This window comes from Macrotis lagotis, chromosome 1 (assembly GCF_037893015.1).
Source record: "Macrotis lagotis isolate mMagLag1 chromosome 1, bilby.v1.9.chrom.fasta, whole genome shotgun sequence".
Lineage (NCBI taxonomy): Eukaryota > Metazoa > Chordata > Mammalia > Peramelemorphia > Peramelidae > Macrotis > Macrotis lagotis.
In genome coordinates this window covers 87,961,241-87,978,797 of record NC_133658.1, presented here as the reverse complement: position 1 = coordinate 87,978,797, position 17,557 = coordinate 87,961,241, and the positions used below count along the sequence as shown (strand labels likewise).

General features: G+C 36.1%; 1 protein-coding gene across 3 annotated transcripts in view; it reads left to right on the top strand.

The window, feature by feature from the left end:
• The window catches only part of MAP4K3 (mitogen-activated protein kinase kinase kinase kinase 3), a 212,985-nt gene that overhangs the window by 157,698 nt on the left and 37,730 nt on the right, over positions 1 to 17,557 (top strand). For all 3 annotated transcript variants that reach the window (XM_074204313.1, XM_074204329.1, XM_074204320.1), the window contains 2 exons: positions 9,848 to 9,927; positions 17,462 to 17,522. In XM_074204313.1, coding sequence (XP_074060414.1) covers positions 9,848 to 9,927; positions 17,462 to 17,522 — 141 coding nt within the window. The remainder of the gene's footprint in view (positions 1 to 9,847; positions 9,928 to 17,461; positions 17,523 to 17,557) is intronic.

Sequence of the window (17,557 nt, the reverse complement as noted above, 5' to 3'; positions counted from 1 at the left end):
GTTTTTTGTTTCTAATTCATTCTGCTCTTCTACTATACTACACTTTATTGGTGAGCTCAGCCCATGCACATTGTATGCTTCCATCCCATTTTCTCTCTCTCTCTCTCTCTCTCTCTCTCTCTCTCTCTCTCTCTCTCTCTCTCTCTCTCTCTCTCTCTCTCCTGTCCCTCCTGAAGTGTGTTTTACTTCTAACTGCTGCTTCTCTAAATCTGTCTTCCCTTTCATCATAGATGCCAACCCTCTCCCTCCCCCCCCTTCATCTTCCTCTCCTATTTCACTGTTTGGTAAATTGCAATTCTGAAAACAATTTTTATTTATATTATGTTTATTTATACTTTTTTTCTTTCCTCTTTGAACCCATTTCAGTGAGAAAGAGATTCAAGCATTGCCTACTTCCCTATCTCTCCCCACAATGTAAAAGCTCTTCCTTGAGTATCTCTTTTATGTGAAAAAATGTTCCCTATTCTGCTTCTCTCTTCCCTCTTCTCCCAGGGAATCCATCTTTCTCACCTCTTCTTTTTGATTTGTATTTAGTTTTTTGTTTTGTTTCTGTTTTTACATTATTCCAATATAATCGACTCACATCCATGCTATGTTAACTCCTTTAAACTACCCTACTAATGATAAAGTTCTTGGGAATTACATATCTCATCTTCCTATATAGGAATGTAAACAGTTATTGAGATCCTTATGATTATCCTTTCATGTCTACCTTTTTGTATTTCTCTTTTGAGTAATATGTTTGAATGCCAAATTTTCAATGATCTTTTCATTAGGAATGCTTGAAAGTCCCCTATTTCATTAACTGTTCATTTTTTTTCCCTCAAGGATTTATAGTCAGTTTTGCCAGATAGGTACTTCTTGGTTGTAATCCTAGTTCCTTTGCCTTCTGGAATATATTCTAAGTCCTGTGCTCCTTTAGTAAATAGAAACTGCTAAATCTTGTGTGATCCTCATTGTGGCTTCATGATATTTGAAATGTTTCCTCTTAAATGCCTGTGATATTTTCTTTCTGACCTGGGAGGTCTGGAATTTGATTAATATTCCTGAGAGTTTTCATTTAGTCATGTCTTTTAGGAGGACAAAAGTGAATTCTTTGAATTTCTATTTTGCCACCTGGATCTAAGATATCTAGCTTTTTCATTGATCATAGCTTTAAAGTAGTCTCTCCTTAAAATAGTTTTCATATTAGTTATTTTTCTAATAAAATATTTTATATCTTGTATTTTTTTGGTATTATTACTTTTTTGTTGTATCATGGACTCATTAACTTTCTTCAATGAGATTTTTTAAACTTTTTTTTCCATTTGGCCAATTGTTTTTAAGGTATTATTTTCTTAAGGATTTTTTGTGCCTCTTTTAGTAGCTTTTGATTCTCTTTGCATCATTTTCTTGCATCACTTATTTCTTTTCCCAGTTTTTCCTCTACCACCATTATTGGACTTGGATGAAATTATCATTTTTCTTTGAGGCTTGCTTTGAAGCAAGCTTTGCTTTGTCTCCTTTGAAATTTATGTTTGGTCTTCACTTCCACCATAGTGTCTTTCTTTGGTCAATTCTTTTTTTTGTTGTTTCACTTTGAACTTGATATTAGGCTGTGCTCACCCAAGGATAGGGACTCATTGTCCCACACTTTAAGCTTTTTTTGTGCTGCTGTTTTTTTCTGGGAATCAGCAAGTTTTTGGTGCTTCCAAGGTGGTGTAATCCTGAAAGAGGTAAGGTCATTGGCTTTCCTTGTCTCCATTTTGATCCTTACCCAGGAAGGGACAGTGCTCCCTTGTAACTGACTCCCAGAACTCTTCTCTGGAACTGTGACCCAGAACTTCAAATGAGTAATAGAATTACTGGACCAGGACCATAAACTCAGTTGGTTCAGTTTTCAGACCCCCTTGTCTTGACTGAGAGTTCTCACATCTGTTGTGGTGCTATCACATGTAGGCTCTGGAAGATCTTCCACTCCAATGTAACAAGCTTCTCTAGCCAACCTTTTGCATTTTCATAGGCTGGAACAGTGTCTCACACTAACCTTTTGTTGTCTCTGCCAGTTCAGAATTTGATTTGAGGCATTTTATAATTTTTTTTATTTGGAAGAGTATGTTGATAAAGTTCAATTGGGTTCCTTCTAATCAGCAATCTTGGCTCCACAAAATAAGCTTTTTATTCAAATTTGTTAATCAAATAAGTAGAGAAAGCAAAATTTTTAAAAATTTTAAAAATTAAAAGGTAACAAAAATGGTTGGATATCAGATGTAAAAGACCTACACTGATGGATGATATGATGAAAACATTGTTATTTAAAATATTCTTGCATCATAGACCAAATTGTCTTCTCTTTAAGTCTTCATACTTGTGTTGGGAGATAAAGAACTGCTTTGTTTTGGTGAATTTCGTCTGTTCATTATTGTCATATAGAGTGAACCAAATGTAGATGGATAGCCTGGAGTTTTAAATAGATTGTTGTCCTTTCAATGTTTTTCAACATCTGATCTAAAATAATTTGAAAACTAGTCTTCACTAGTCACTTATTTGATTGCTAAAGAATTGGAAGCATTAAGTAGTTGTAGTCTCTCAGAGCTCCAGGATTTTTGAGTGCTAACAATATTCATTGGTTTTAATTTAGGATACCATTCTGTAATACCTCCCAATAAAAATATTAGATAATCCTTAGATACTTTTAGACCAGGTTGAGTTTTGTCTTTCTTAACAATAGTTCTGAAAGGCATCCTTTTCCAGAATAAACTTATGTCATCTACATTAAAAATTTGTTGGTCATTGTATACACTTTATTTAATTATTTTCTTCAAAAGAACAGAGTATGTAACTGCCACAACCTCATCTGCAATGACCACTTGTCTGATAATTTTTATATTATGCAATTGAACTTGATTTTTAAAACTGTTGAAACAACTTTTGCAGCAAATGTATCTTCAGTATCCACTTCATTTCTTTTTTTTTTAGGTTTTTGCAAGGCAAATGGGGTTAAGTGACTTGCCCAAGGCCACACAGCTAGGTAATTATTAAGTGTCTGAGACCGGATTTGAACCCAGGTACTCTTTACTCCAGGGCTGGTGTTTTATCCACTGCGCCACCTAGCCACCCCCACTTCATTTCTTTTTTACTTCACTGCCTTAAATAAACTTGAAGTTTTCGTGTGAAAGGCTATTTTGCTAAAAGAAAGGTATTGGGGAAGCTAGGTGGTGCATTGGATGAAACACTGACCCTGTAGTCAGGAGGACCTGAGTTCAGATCCAACCTCAGACACTTAAAAATTGCCTAGTTGTATGACCTTGAGCAAATCACTTAACCCTACTGCCAAAAATAAATTAAAAAGAAAATAATCTAAAAGAAAGGTATTTTTTACAACTGTCAATTCATTTGACTAAAGATACTCCATTTTTTAAAATATATAGAACTCCTTTATTTTACTCCACAGAAAAATACAAAAAAAAATTATTTATTTACTTTTTCAATACATATAAAGATAGTTTTCAACAATAGTTTTGTAAGGTTTTGAGTTCCTCCCTGCCTTTCCCCTTCCCCTAGACAGAGTAATCTAATATAGGTTGTATATGTATAACTGTGTTAAACATATCTCCATATTAATCATATTGTGAAAGAAGAAGAGCAAAAAGGGGGGGAACCATGAGAGAAAAAACATAAAACAAATTTTTAAAATTGAAAATAATCTGCTTTGTTCTGCATTCAGATTCCATAGTTTTTTCTCTAGATGTAGATGGTATTTTCTGTCACAAGTCCTTTAGAATTGTCGGTTGATCATCATACATGCTGTTAATGTGTACAGTATTCTTCTGGTTCTGCTCCCTTCCCTCAGTTCACACACCTCTTTCCAGCGTAGTCTGAAGTCTGGCTGCTCATGATTTCTTATATAACAATAGTATTTCATACATTCATATACCTTAACTTGTTCTGTCTTGGCTTCCCAATTCATGGGCATCATTTTCCAATTTTCAATTCTTTCTTATGGTATACAAACCCAGTAGTGCTATTGCTAGATAATAGGGTATATGCTCAGCTTTATTGCCCCTTTAAACATAATCCGAAATCACTCTCCAGAATGGATTAGTTCACAGCTCCACCAACAGTGAATTAGTGTCCCAGATTTACCACAAAACCTTCAACATTGATCATTTTCCTTTTTTAGCCACTCTATTTCTGTCACTTTAATACTTCTGTTCCTTGTGGTTGTTTAAAACATACACACACACACACACACACACACACACACACACACACACACACAGACAAAATGTTGATACAATTTTGCCTTTTTAATTTATTTTGCTTGTCTGTTTTATAATATCCATAGTGAAAATTCAGGCATTCATTATTTCCTTCTATTTTATAATTACTATGAGCACATTAATACCATTCAGTTACATCACATATTTGTCCTAATGTAACAGAAAGCATCTTTTTGAAGTGCTGGCAGTGTTTCCTTATGAAGTATTCTTTCTTTCATGTATTTTGTTAAAAAATAAAAATATATCACTTTTAGAGTAATATAATATGCAGCATCATACATGTGATAACAGGCAAGTAGGGACCAATGACATAGCAGTGTGTTAAAATCCTTAAACCAACTATCAGTGTATCACATTAAATGAATTTTGACTTTAATTAAATGTGACCTGATTTTATTTCATGGTTCTCATTAATTGATTGCACATTATTTGAAATTGAATTAGTCGTGACCTAGCTATACAATAAAACTTGCTATCCGACAGCCCCCATGTATTTTTCTCTCCATTAAGAATCTGTGAACCATCTTTAAATTTATTTATTTGCTGATTTTTGGCATGAATATCAGGATTGATAAAATTGTTCCTCCTTAGCCACTGGACAATGATCTAACATTTAGAGTACCAACAACTGAGTAAATGTTTATGTAAAACCTAAAAACACTTTATTTTTAGCAGCTTCTATCTACTTATCTACTATTCTGCCATTGATTTACATAAGTATAAGGGAGATTGGCAGAATATTAAAGGCCAGTTTGTTCTTGGTTTGCTATGGTCAAAGAACTTAGTCCCAGTTGACCCATCTAATAGTGATGAGCCTCCATGGACTTAGCTAGTGTGTTCTTCAGAACTATTGTCAAAACCATAGATAAAAACCTTTTGGGAGGCAGCTAGATGGTGCAGAGGATAGAGCACTGGCCCTGGAGTCAGGAGGACCCAAGTTCAAGTGCAACCTCAGACACTTAACAATTGCCTAGCTGTGTGACCTTAGGCAAGTCACTTAACCCTATTGTATTAAATAAATTTTTAAATTTTTTTAAAAAAACCTTTTCAGGATGATTTGACTTGCTAGAACTGAATAAAGTTACTTTCATATACCAAAGGTCACTGGGATGGAGCCAAGATAGTGAAATAGCAAGGAGTAGAGGGAGATCTTAATCATTTCCCTCCCCCCTACCTCTGGCCCCTGCAACCTCCCAGCAATCTGAGCTATATCTAGAAAGCACACTAGACCAAATCCTGAGTGAATCTTATTCCTTGCAAAAAAGAGAGAACACAGAGAGCCACCACTGGGCATGGGGTCAGGTCAGGAATGTGCCACTTAAAGCATTCCTATATAGAGCTGGTTGTGCCCCAGAGCAAGAAGTGGTTATGGAGTGTAAAAGGACATAAACTTGCATAGAATGAAGCACCAGCTGCATTTCTCAGACCCAGGGGACTAAGGAGGCAACTTCTGCCTAGGGAGTGATATTTTCCAGGATGAACACCAGTTGTTGTCCCTAGACTCTGTGGCATAGCAAGCAGCAAGTTCAGAATCAAGCAACCACTCTATTGCTCAGTCCCCAGGAGTGAAATAGGATCTGATTTCCAATTTTCATCTCAGTCTGAAGCTTAAGGAGTATTATCCAGGGCAGAAATATAAGGCCAAAGAGAGCCTATAGTTCTCTTACTCCAATCAGCAGAGATCTCTAGCTGGCTAATAGTGACTATATCTTGTAGCAGTAGAATTTATAGAACCCAGATCAGAGGACCAGCCATCCAATTTTTCCCTGTATTAGACTATGTTGGGAGAATTGAAAGCTTGCAGTTCCCAGAGATACTGGTATAACACAACACTGAATGTCTCATGAAAGCAACTAGCCCATTCATTTCCTCCAGAAGGACATAGAACATAGCCCTTACAAAATGCAAAGCAAGGAAGCAAACTGAAAGAATGGACAAACACACAAAAAAAGAATCCCATCATAAAAAAATGTTTCAGTGAAAGAATACTCAAGACACAAACTCAGGAATTTGACTCCAGAATATCCAAAAGCAAAACCTCCAAGCAAAACACAACTTGAGTACAAATTTAACTCAAATTCCTAGAAAATATGAACCAAGAGATTTTACATGTTTTATCAATGGATATGAGAGTGCTAGTGGTAAAGAAATGAGAGCTATGGAAGAAAGAATTGATGAGGGAATTAATAGCCTGGTACAAAAAACGCAAAACCTTGACCAAGCAACAGACTCCCTGAAACAGACAGAACCTAATGACTTCATAAGACAGGAAATAATAAAAACAAAGTTCAAAGATTTTTTTTTCAAAGTAGAAGAAATCGTAAGATATCAATAATAAATGACCTGGAAAACATCAAGGAGAGATAATTTAAGGTAGATTAACTTAAATAATTGGACAACTTAGAAGACCTATGACATCATTTTCAAAAAATCAAAAGTACTGCAAGTAGCCAGAAAGTTCTCAAGTACTGAGAAACTACAATCAAGGTCACCCATAATTTAACAATCACCTCTATAAACTGACAAGAGAGCTTGGAATGTCATATTTTTGAAGGCAAAGAATATTATTGGCTTACAGCCAAGAATAACTTATCTTGAAAAACTGATTAAAATCCTCAGAAAGGAAAAATAAACTTTAAATGAAATGGAAGATTTCCAAATCATTCTTCATGAAAAGATCAGAGCTGCATAGAAAAATAAAAAGATAATAATGAACCAAACAATCATAAAACTTGGAAGATAATGCATTTTCCCCCCTCTGAACTCTTCATTAGGGTCATCAGATTAGCCCAAGGGCATAGAATCTGTTCTGTCTTGATCTTAAAAAGAAGACTGGAAAGGGAGAAAAAATAGAATATACTGAGAGAGCAGTGAGGGGGTAAAGAGGAGAAGAGGGTCAGGGATGATCTCATCACATAATTGGGATAGATATAAACAAATGAGGAAGGGAGTTGAGGGAATTTGAACCTCATTGTCATCTGACCTATTCAAAAGAGGAGCAAATAGCATACACATTTGGGTACAGAAATACATTCCACTAAGTGGGAAAAGGGGAAAGTTAGAGGGAGAATAGGTTAAGGAAGAGAACACTCCTACATAAAAACAAAGGATTTCCAAAAATATTTACAACTCTTTTTTGTGATTTTAAAGTAGAGGGGATGGTGTAGTTTCTGGGAACTCTTTCCTTCATGTGCACTTTCCTCCTCATCTGCAACTCCAGGTGAAGAAGCAGACCTCTCTCTTAAGGGGTTAGATTTGTCACTTCACAGTTCGCTATGGGTGATAATATTGTTGCCTTTGTTGACAGTGACTTTGGAATATTCAAAGTTGGTTTTACAGAAAACAAAGCCCTCATTCTGTCCTTCTTTCCATTGTTGGTGTTCTAGACATGAGGTGATGGTGGTTACAGACAAGAAAGCCTAGAGTAGAGAGATATTCTGACCCTGAAGTCCCTTCACTGAGCATGATTTTGCCACCAACTGAGATGACATGGAAAAGATCTGACAACATTCTTTGCACAATGAGCTCCACCCTATGCTGCTCACAGAAGTTTCACAGAGAAAAGATGGCAGCAATTCTGTTTGAGATCTACAATACACTGCCACCTAGGCTATTGTTGCCCCTACTGTGTCTGCTTGTAACACTAGTGTTGTGCTTTTCCTGCCCTGATCTCGAAGGAGTATAGTTTCTTTATGGATGACAGAGCAGGAAATGGCTCTCATGTCATCTCACCAAAGGCAACAAGAAGTTCAAGTGCTCATTCCAACCATCTTAAATATGGAATCCTGTCAAAGCTGTGAAACTATCTTCAAAGGAGTCATAAAGTTTGATATGCCAATACCATATTGGCAAGTGAAACCACCATGTCCCCAGGCATTGATGGTAGTATGCAGAAGATTACAGCCCTAACCCCCAAGCACCATGAAAATTGCCATCACAGCCCCACCTGAGTGCAATACATCTGGATTGAAGGCTTCATCCTGGCCTCTTTCTCCACCTAGCAGCAGATGTGGATCCACAGGCAGGAATAGGATTAATCTGGACCCTCCATTTTTCAGTGGCAATGCTTCTAAATGGATTGTTTGAATTTTTTTTAATCAAAGGTATAACATGTAACTGCCCTTAGAAGAGATGAGATTGTCATGGTTATAAGTAGTAGAGGTTTCATTTGTTTTTTTGACTTGACTCAGGATTTTAAAAACTGAAAATGGTGGAGATGATGAGCACTCTTAAGTTGGAAGCAAATATCTCCGGAGTTCTACAGTGCATTTTCAAGACTCTTGATTATCCATTTTTTTAAAAGTCATTTCAAATACATTGCTATAGAGTTACTTGTCTCTACAAAGGCTGTCCAGTTCCACACAAAAGATCTACCTAATATAAATACAAAAAAAGAGGGGAGGAAGGGAGACATTAATATTACTTAAAGTGTTATGTAATCCTGACTCCCCCCCCAATTTTAATTTCTTGCCTTAATATTTGTACTGTTTTTTTAATTATCAGAGCCATAGAAGCCCCTGTTTTTTCTCCTTGCCCCTTACATAGATGTCAAAGAAGATTGGTGCCCATATTTCAGCAGGAGCCTGACCTATTGACTTAAATAAAACAAGTTGAAGTAAAAGTTCAGCTGGTTTTTTTTCTTAATAGGAAATGAGTGGAGACAGTCATCAGTTGGAGGCATCACTAAACCAAGTTATGCTCTGTAAATGTGGTGAAATATTTTTGTGTTATAAGAAATTATGAAAGGCATGGTTTCAGAGAAACCTTAAAAGACTTGTATGAATTGATTGTGAAATGAAGTAAGCAGAACCATAACAATTTATATAAAGGCAAAGAGCTTTGAAATACTTATGAACACCTATCAGCACAGTGATCAAACATGATTCCAGAGGACTTATAATTGAAAAATTCTAGCAATCTCTTGATGAGAGAGGAGGACTGAATATCAAAATAAAACTTTTTTTAACATGGCTAATACAGAAATGTTTTACTTATTTTATACATATTTGTATAGTTTTATTTTTCTCTCACTTTAGTGGGGTTAAAAGGTAGAAGGGAGACAAGGTAGAATTTTGCTGATTGAAAAAATTAAGTTTTTAAAGAAACAAGAATACCTCCACATTATTTTGAGGTAACTCCACATATCATTTGAGGTATTTTGAGTGGAACATAATGAAAAGCTTTTATTTACTCATAATTTTCAGAATTTTTTTTGAAGTCTGTCATCAGTGTTAAATATAGCTCTTGTGTAGGAATAGCATTGATACTTAGAAAATGAAGATGTTTGATTCAGGCAGTTTTAAAATACAGGTTTTCCTATAAACATAGCATTTGGATTATTATTATCAGTGTTCTTGCCAAACTGGAGTTTAGTAACATCTAGTTTGGGTTAAAATAAAGCAGTAGACTATTAACTACAAGTTACTAATATTTCTGATACTTGCAGCAAAAATAAGGGAAATAAATTAGTAGCATTGGCTTGTTTCTGTTTTGTTTTTAGCATATAGACATCTTTAAAAAGAGTTTTGTATTTCCATAAATTGATCTCTGTAGCACATTATTTTTGTTTTTCTATCTTATTGCAGATCAGTATTTGATATTTGGTGCTGAGGAAGGGATATATACCTTGAACCTTAATGAGCTACATGAGACATCAATGGAACAGGTTAGTCATTTTGTTTTATCTCACTTGAAAAAGTATTTAGCGCCTCCAATGTGTTGAGTTTTATATTGGTGTTGGAGACTCAGAGAGGAAAACAGAGTTGTCTTTGCCATCAAGGTGGTTTCCTCCTAACCATAGCTTGGTAGGATGTGCCAGCATTTCACCTCTTCTGGTGTGTCCTTCAAGGACCACAGAGTCACCTCCCAGCCGGAAGAGGCCTCAGAGTAGGACTGGGGCAGTGGAGAAAGGGAGGTGGATGGACTGGGGAAACATACCTTATCTGACAGAACTGGTTTGCTTTCATTATTAAAGGTACTCATTTATGTTTCAGATTGTTAAGTACAGCTGGACATTTCTTAGACTTCATTAGTAAAGTTATAATCTAAAAACTAGTTCTTATGATTATTATTTCCTTTGAATAGTTTTTGAAAAATAGTAAATATTTTTATTTTTACATCTTCATTTCTCAGCCTACCTCTCTTCTGCTATTACCAGAGCTATCATTTAGATAAAGAATTTTAAAAGTGGAGAAGAAACAGTTCAGTAAAATTGCTGAGCTCAGGGGCGGCTAGGTGGCTTAGTGGATAAAGCACCAGCCCTGGAGTCAGGAGTACCTGGGTTCAAATCCGGTCTCAGACACTTAGTAATTACCTAGCTGTGTGGCCTTGGGCAAGCCACTTAACCCCATTTGCCTTGCAAAAACCTAAAAAATTAAAAATTGCTGAGCTCACAAGTATATTTTGTATTTCACACCCATCATCCCCTGCTTCTGCAAAGAAGAGGTCAATTTTCTCACCTATTTAGGCCAAAACAGTGTCAGTATAATTATGCAGCATTCAGTAATTTTATTATTATATGATTAGTTTTTTTTGTTTGTTTGTTTTTTAGGTTTTTGCAAGGCAAATGGGGTTAAGTGGCTTGCCCAAGGCCACACAGCTAGGTAATTATTAAGTGTCTGAGACCGGATTTGAACCCAGGTACTCCTGACTCCAGGGCTGGTGCTTTATCCACTAAGCCACCTAGCCGCCCTATTATTTGCTTTTTTTCCATTACTGTTGACATTGTATTTCTTCTTTTTCTGGTTCTCCTATTTCTTTCCTTTGCATCAGTTAGTGTAATTTTAACCATGATTCTCTGTGTTGATTATATTTAATGTTTTTATTACATAGCATAGCATTAGTATTCATGTACTACTATCTAGTGTTTCTAATTCTTTACTACTACAAAATATGGTGCTTAAAAATATTGTTGTATTTGGGACTTTTCTTTCTATGTTTAACCTCCTTGTTATACTTAGAAATGAGCCTCAGACTCTGAACTAAGTTATATTTTTAGTATAATTTAGTTACTTTCCAGAATGGTTAGGGCAGTTCATAGCTTTATCAACTGCATTTTAATGTGTTTTTTTCTACAACCCTTCTAGTGTTGACTGTTCCTATCTTCTCTATATAAGAAGATTTTGATTTGCATTTCTCTCATTATTAGTGTTTTAGAACCAGCTTTCATAAAGAAATTAGGAGTTTACAGTTCTTTTGAGAATGACTGACCACTTGGATAATGTTCTTGAATATTTTTATCACTACCTGCTATTATCGATCTTTATCAGTGCTATTTAATGTCATTTTTTCAACTTTCCTTATCCTAAATTGGTTTTGTTTATGCTGAGGTTTTACAATTTCATAATCAAAATTATCTATTTTATGTTTTGTTGTTACATTTATTTTGTTAAGAATCCCCTGCTTAGTCATTACTCAAAAAGAACCTGATCTAGGTCCTTTTCCTATCCCTATTGCTTCCTTCTTCAGCTCCTTCTTTTCTCCCTTTCTAAGGAGCTGTCTGACTCAGAGAATAGAGTGATGAGCCTAGAGGCCTGAAGACCCCTCATATCTGGCCTCAGACACCCTGAGCCACTCTTTTTTTTTTAAGGTTTTTGCAAGGCAAACAGGGGTTAAGTGGCTTGCCCAAGGCCACACAGCTAGGTGTCTGAGACTGGATTTGAACCCAGGTACTCCTGACTCCAGGGCCGGTGCTTTATCCACTACGCCACCTAGCTGCCCCCTCCCTGAGCCACTATCTTTTTATATTTATTTATTCTCTTTTTTGTACAAATAATGTATTTTTATACATTAATAAAATATTCTTGTTTAAGAGTAAACAGAATACCCCCTCCCCCCCCCAAAAATATAGACTCGCTTGAGCAATAAAGTAAAGGGGAGAGAAAAAAATTAAAATTAAGAAAAAAAATAATAGTAATAATTGTAGGTATGGCCAAGTGGCACAATGGATGGAGCCCCAGCCCTGCAGCCAGGAGCACCCGAGCCCATATCCAGCCCCATACACCCAACAATTACCCAGCCGTGTGACATGCAAGCCACCCCAACCCCAAATGCCCTGAAAAAAACAAAAAAAGAGAAAAAAAGACCCAAAACAAAACAAAATAGTAATAATAATAATAATAATAGGGGTGGCGGACAGAGCATTGGCCCTTGAGCCAGGAGCACCTGAGTCCGAATCCGGCCTCAGACATCCAAAGATCACCTTGCTATTCAGCTCCAGGCAGGCCACCCAGCCCCATTTGCCCTGCACCCCCCACCCAAAATAATAATAATAAAAAATGTGCTTCAGTCTTTGTTCCAACACCAACAACTCTGTAACGAGTGGATCACATTCTTTATGGTAAGTCCATCGCAAAAGTTACTTCCATATTTTTCCAACGTTGCCATTGCTGATCGCAACTCCCTCCTTTCTTATTTCTCCACTACCATGTACTATATTTTCTCTCTCCTTTCACTGTGACTCTGTTGTAGGGTCTCTGAGTAGCACAGCAGACAGATCCCTGGTCCTGGGGCCAAGAGACCCCAAGCCCCCCTACCACCCCTTAGACCCAGCTTCCACTTGGCCCTATGGTCCCAGACAGGCCATCCAATCCCAGCCCCTTGCAAGAAGTAAAAAAGAAAATGTGTTATATCTGACCACTCTCCCCCCATGGTCCATCCTCTCCTCCATCACTCACATCCCCACCCCTTCCCCCTGCCCCCCCTTGTTACTCTAGATGTCTATATCCCATTGAGTATATCTGCTGTTTCCTCTCCTAGCCACCTCTGATGAGGGCAAAGATTCCCTCATTCCCCCTTGCCTTCCCCCCCTTCCATATCATTGCAGTAGCTCATTGAAATAAAGAAAAAACTTATTATATGAGATATCTTAGCCTATTCCCCCCTCTTCTTTTTCTTTCTCCCATTACATTTGCCTTTTTTTCTGTTGACTCCATTTTTACACCATATTTTATCTTCAAATTCAGCTTTCTCCTGTGCTTCAACTATAAGAGCTCCCTCTACCTGCTCTATTAACTGAGAAGGTTCATACGAGTATTATCAGTGTCATTTTTCTATACAGGAATACATGCAGTTCATCATCAAGTCCCTCATATTTCCCCCCTCTCCTCCAATCTCCATGCTTCACCTGAGTCCTGTATTTGAAGATCAAACCTTCTGTTCAGCTCTGGCCATTCCAACAGGAACATTTGAAATTCCCCTGGTTCATTGAAAGTCCATCTTTTTCCCTGGAAGAGGACATTCAGCTTTGCTGGGTAGTTGATTCTCGGTTACGTTCTAAGCTCTTTTGCCTTCCAGTATATTATATTCCAAGCCCTACATGCTTCCAATGTAGTTGCTGCTAAGTCCTGTGTGATCCTGACTGCAGCTCCACGATATTTGAACTGTGTCCTTCTGGCTGCTTGTAATATTTTCTCTTTGACTTGGGATTTCTGGAACTTGGCTATAATATTCCTAGGGGTTGGTTTTTTGGGATCTCTTTCCCGGGGCGATCGGTGGATTCTCTCCATTTCTATTTTGCCCTCTGCTTCTAGAATGTCAGGGCAATTTTCCTGTAGTAATTCTTTGAAAATGATGTCAAGGCTCTTTTCCTGATCATGACTTTCAGGTATTCCAATAATTTTTAAATTATCTTTCCTAAATCTGTTTTCCATATCAGTTGTTTTTTCAATGAAATGTTTCACATTTTCTTCTAATTTTTCATTCTTTTGGTTTTGAAGTATTGAGTCCTGATTTCTCATAAATTCAGCAATCTCCCTGAGTTCCATTCTTTGTCTGAAGGATTTGTTCTCCTCAGAGAGTTTTCTCATCTCTTTTTTTCCGTTTGGCCAATTTTGCTTTTTAAATCAGTCTTCTCCTCCATAACTTTTTGAACTGTTTTATCCATTTGACCTAAGCTGGTTTTTTAGCATACTATTAATACTTCAGCATTTTTTTGGATTTCCTTGACTAAGCTGCTGACTTCATTTTCATGTTTTTCCTGCATCTCTCTCCTTTCTTTTCCCAGTTTTTCTTCTAACTCCCTCATTTGATTTTCAGTCTTTTTTGAGCTCTGTCATAGCCTGAGCCCAATTTCTGTTTTTTTCTTGGAGTCTTTAGATTCAGGAGCTTGTGCTTCCTCATCTTCAGACTGAGTATTTTGATCCTTCTTGGGCTCATATGCAAAATATTTCTCAGTGGTCTTCCTCTTGTTTCTCTGCTTGCTCATTTTCCCAGCCTGAGCCTGTTTTGGGGGTGCTTCCTGAGCTTTTGGGACACTCCCACAAAGATCTCAGTGTGTGAGGCTCTGACCTCCCTCCTGGTCTGTGAATGACCATATGCGCCCCCCTTTGCCCCCTCTTAACCTGTCTTCAGTTTCCTCAAATATAAATGGCGATCATGATGGTATTTACATTATTTTTTTCCTTTGGGATTTAGACCTAGGTAGTAGTATTCTAGGATTAAAGGTATGAACAGTTTTACTGCTCTTTGAGCATAGTTCCAAATTGCTCTCAAGAATGGCTAGATCAGTTCACAAATTCATAAAACAGTGCATTAGTGTCCCAGTTTTTCCACATCCTCTCTGTCAATGATCATTTTCCTTTTTTTTTTGACAAATTTAGCCAATCTGATAGTTGTGAGGGTTGTTTTGATTTGCATTTCTCTGATCAGTTATGATTTAGAGCATTTTTTCATATGACTGTGGATACCTTTAATTTCTTCCTCTGAAAATCCTGCCTGTTCATATTTTTTGACCATTTATTGGAGAATGATTTGTATTCTTATAAATTTGATTCAGTACTCTACATATTTTATAAATGACTCTTTTATCAAAAACACTAGCAGGGAAAGTTTTTTTCTCAATTTTCTGCATTCCTTCTAATCTTGGTTGCATTGATTTTATTTGTACAAAAAAAAGTTTTTTAATTTAATCGAAACTATTCATTCTGCAATCTGTTTTCTTTCTCATTTGATCATAAACTCCTCCCCTCTCCATAGATCTGCCAGAGGACCATTCCTCATTTTCCTGATTTGCTTATGGTATTACCTTTTATGTCTAAATCATGTACCCATTTCAACTTTATCTTGGTGTGAGATGTTGGTCTATGCCTACTTTTTGCCATCCTATTTTCCAGTTTTTCCCAGCAGTTTTTTTTCTTTTTTTTATCAAATAGTGAATTCTTATTCTAGAAGCTAGTCTTTTGGTTTATCAAACGGTGACTGTGGATTACTATAGCCATTTACTACTTTCTTTTGTACACAGTCTGTTCCATTGATCCACTTCCACAGTTTTGATGACTGCCACTTTATAATATAGTTTTAGCTCTGGTATGGCTAGACCACCTTCCTTTGTATTTTTTAAATTAATTCCCTGTATGTTCTTGACCTATGTTCCTTCAGATGAATTTTATTACTAATTTTTCTAGCTCTGAAAATAATTTTGGTAGTGTGATTGGTATGCCACTGAATAATAAGTCATTTAAATAGAATTGTCATTTTTATATTATATATTAATTCAACCTACGCATGAGCAAATGACATTTTTCTAGTTGTTTAGATCTGACTTTATCTGTGTGAAAAGTGTTTTGTAATTGTGTTCATGTTTTCTGGGTTGTCTTGGGAGGTAGATTCCCAAGTATTTATGTTGTTTATAGAAACTTTAAGTGGATCTCTTGCTGTTGTGCTTTGTTGATAAAATATAGAAATGCTGATGGTTTGTGTATATTTATTTTATATCCTGATACTTGTTAAAGTGGTTAACTGTTTCAGGTATTTTTTGAGTTGATTTTTCTAGTATTTTCCAAATATAATACTATCAAACCTTCTGTAAAAAGTGAGAGTTCTGTTTCTTCATTGCCTAGTCTTATTCCTTCAATTTCTTTTTCTTTTCATTGTTAAAGCTAACATTTCTAATACAATATTGACTAATAGTGGTGATAATGGGGATTTTTACCCCTGATCTTACTGGAAATGCTACCAAGTTTCTCCCCATTACATATAAAATTTGCTGATGATTTTAGATAGACACTAGTATTTTTAATAGGAATGAACATTGTATTTTTTTTCAGTCTTTTTCAGCATCTATTGAGATAATCATTTGGTTTATTTTAGTTTTGTTATTGATATAATCAATTTTGCTGATTGTTTTCCTAGTATTGAACCATGCCTCCATACCTGGTATAAATCCTGCAGACCATAGTATATTTTTCTAGTAATAACTTGCTGTAATCCCTTTGCAAATATTTTATTTAAAATTTTTATATCAATATTCATTAGGGAGATTGGTCTATAATTTTCTTTGTCAGTTTTGGCTCTCCCTGGTTTAGGCATCAGCACCATATTGGTGTCATAAAAGAAATATATCTCAATTAATTTAGATTGAATTGGAATTAATTGTTCTTTAATTCTTGGGAAGGCCCATCAACCTATCCTTCTCATTGAACATTACTCCCTTTCTTGCTTTCCTTCATACAGCCAAATTAGCCCCTTCTCCTCACTTAGGACACTATCTCCATTCTCCATCCCTCTGCCCTGGCTATCCCACATGCCTGGATTAGGCCATTTTCTTATTTCCCTCACATAGCACCTCTCTCTCTTTTTTTAAGTTGAAGTGCCTCTATATGCAACCTTTCCAGATTCCCCTGAAATTTTAACACTCTACCTCCCATACTACCAACTATTAATTGCTTTTTAGGTAATTATACTTATAGGATCATTGTTTATGTTTTGTATAATTTTATAAGTACTAGTCTTCCTATCAAAATATAAATAGTTAGTTTGTTTCTTTGCATTTGTATCTCCAGTGCATTTGTATACTTAATAAATACTTGTTGATTGATTCTGTGCTAATTAATCTCAACAGTTCAAAACTTAATTGCTTATAGACATATGATGTTCAAAAGTCGTAGGTTAAATATTTTTTTAAAAGTTTGAGATTGTTGGGGCAGCTAGGTGGCACAGTGGATAGAACACCTGCCCTGGAGTCAGGAGTACCTGAGTTCAAATCCGGCCTCAGTCACTTAAGAATTGCCTAGCTGTGTGGCCTTGGGCAAGCCACTTAACCTTATTGCCTTGCTGAAAAACCTAAATAAATAAATAAATAAAATTTAAAAAATAAAAGTTTGAGGTCCTGTTGATTTGAAAATCTACGTTCTCAATATATAACATATTTTTAGAATGTTATGTGTATAGCCCTTTGTAAAATTCTTCATTTTTCTCACCAGCTATTTCCCCGAAGATGTACCTGGTTATATGTAATGAATAATTGCCTACTATCAATATCTGGTAAGTCTTTTATATTTTAAAGTGTTATTAAAATA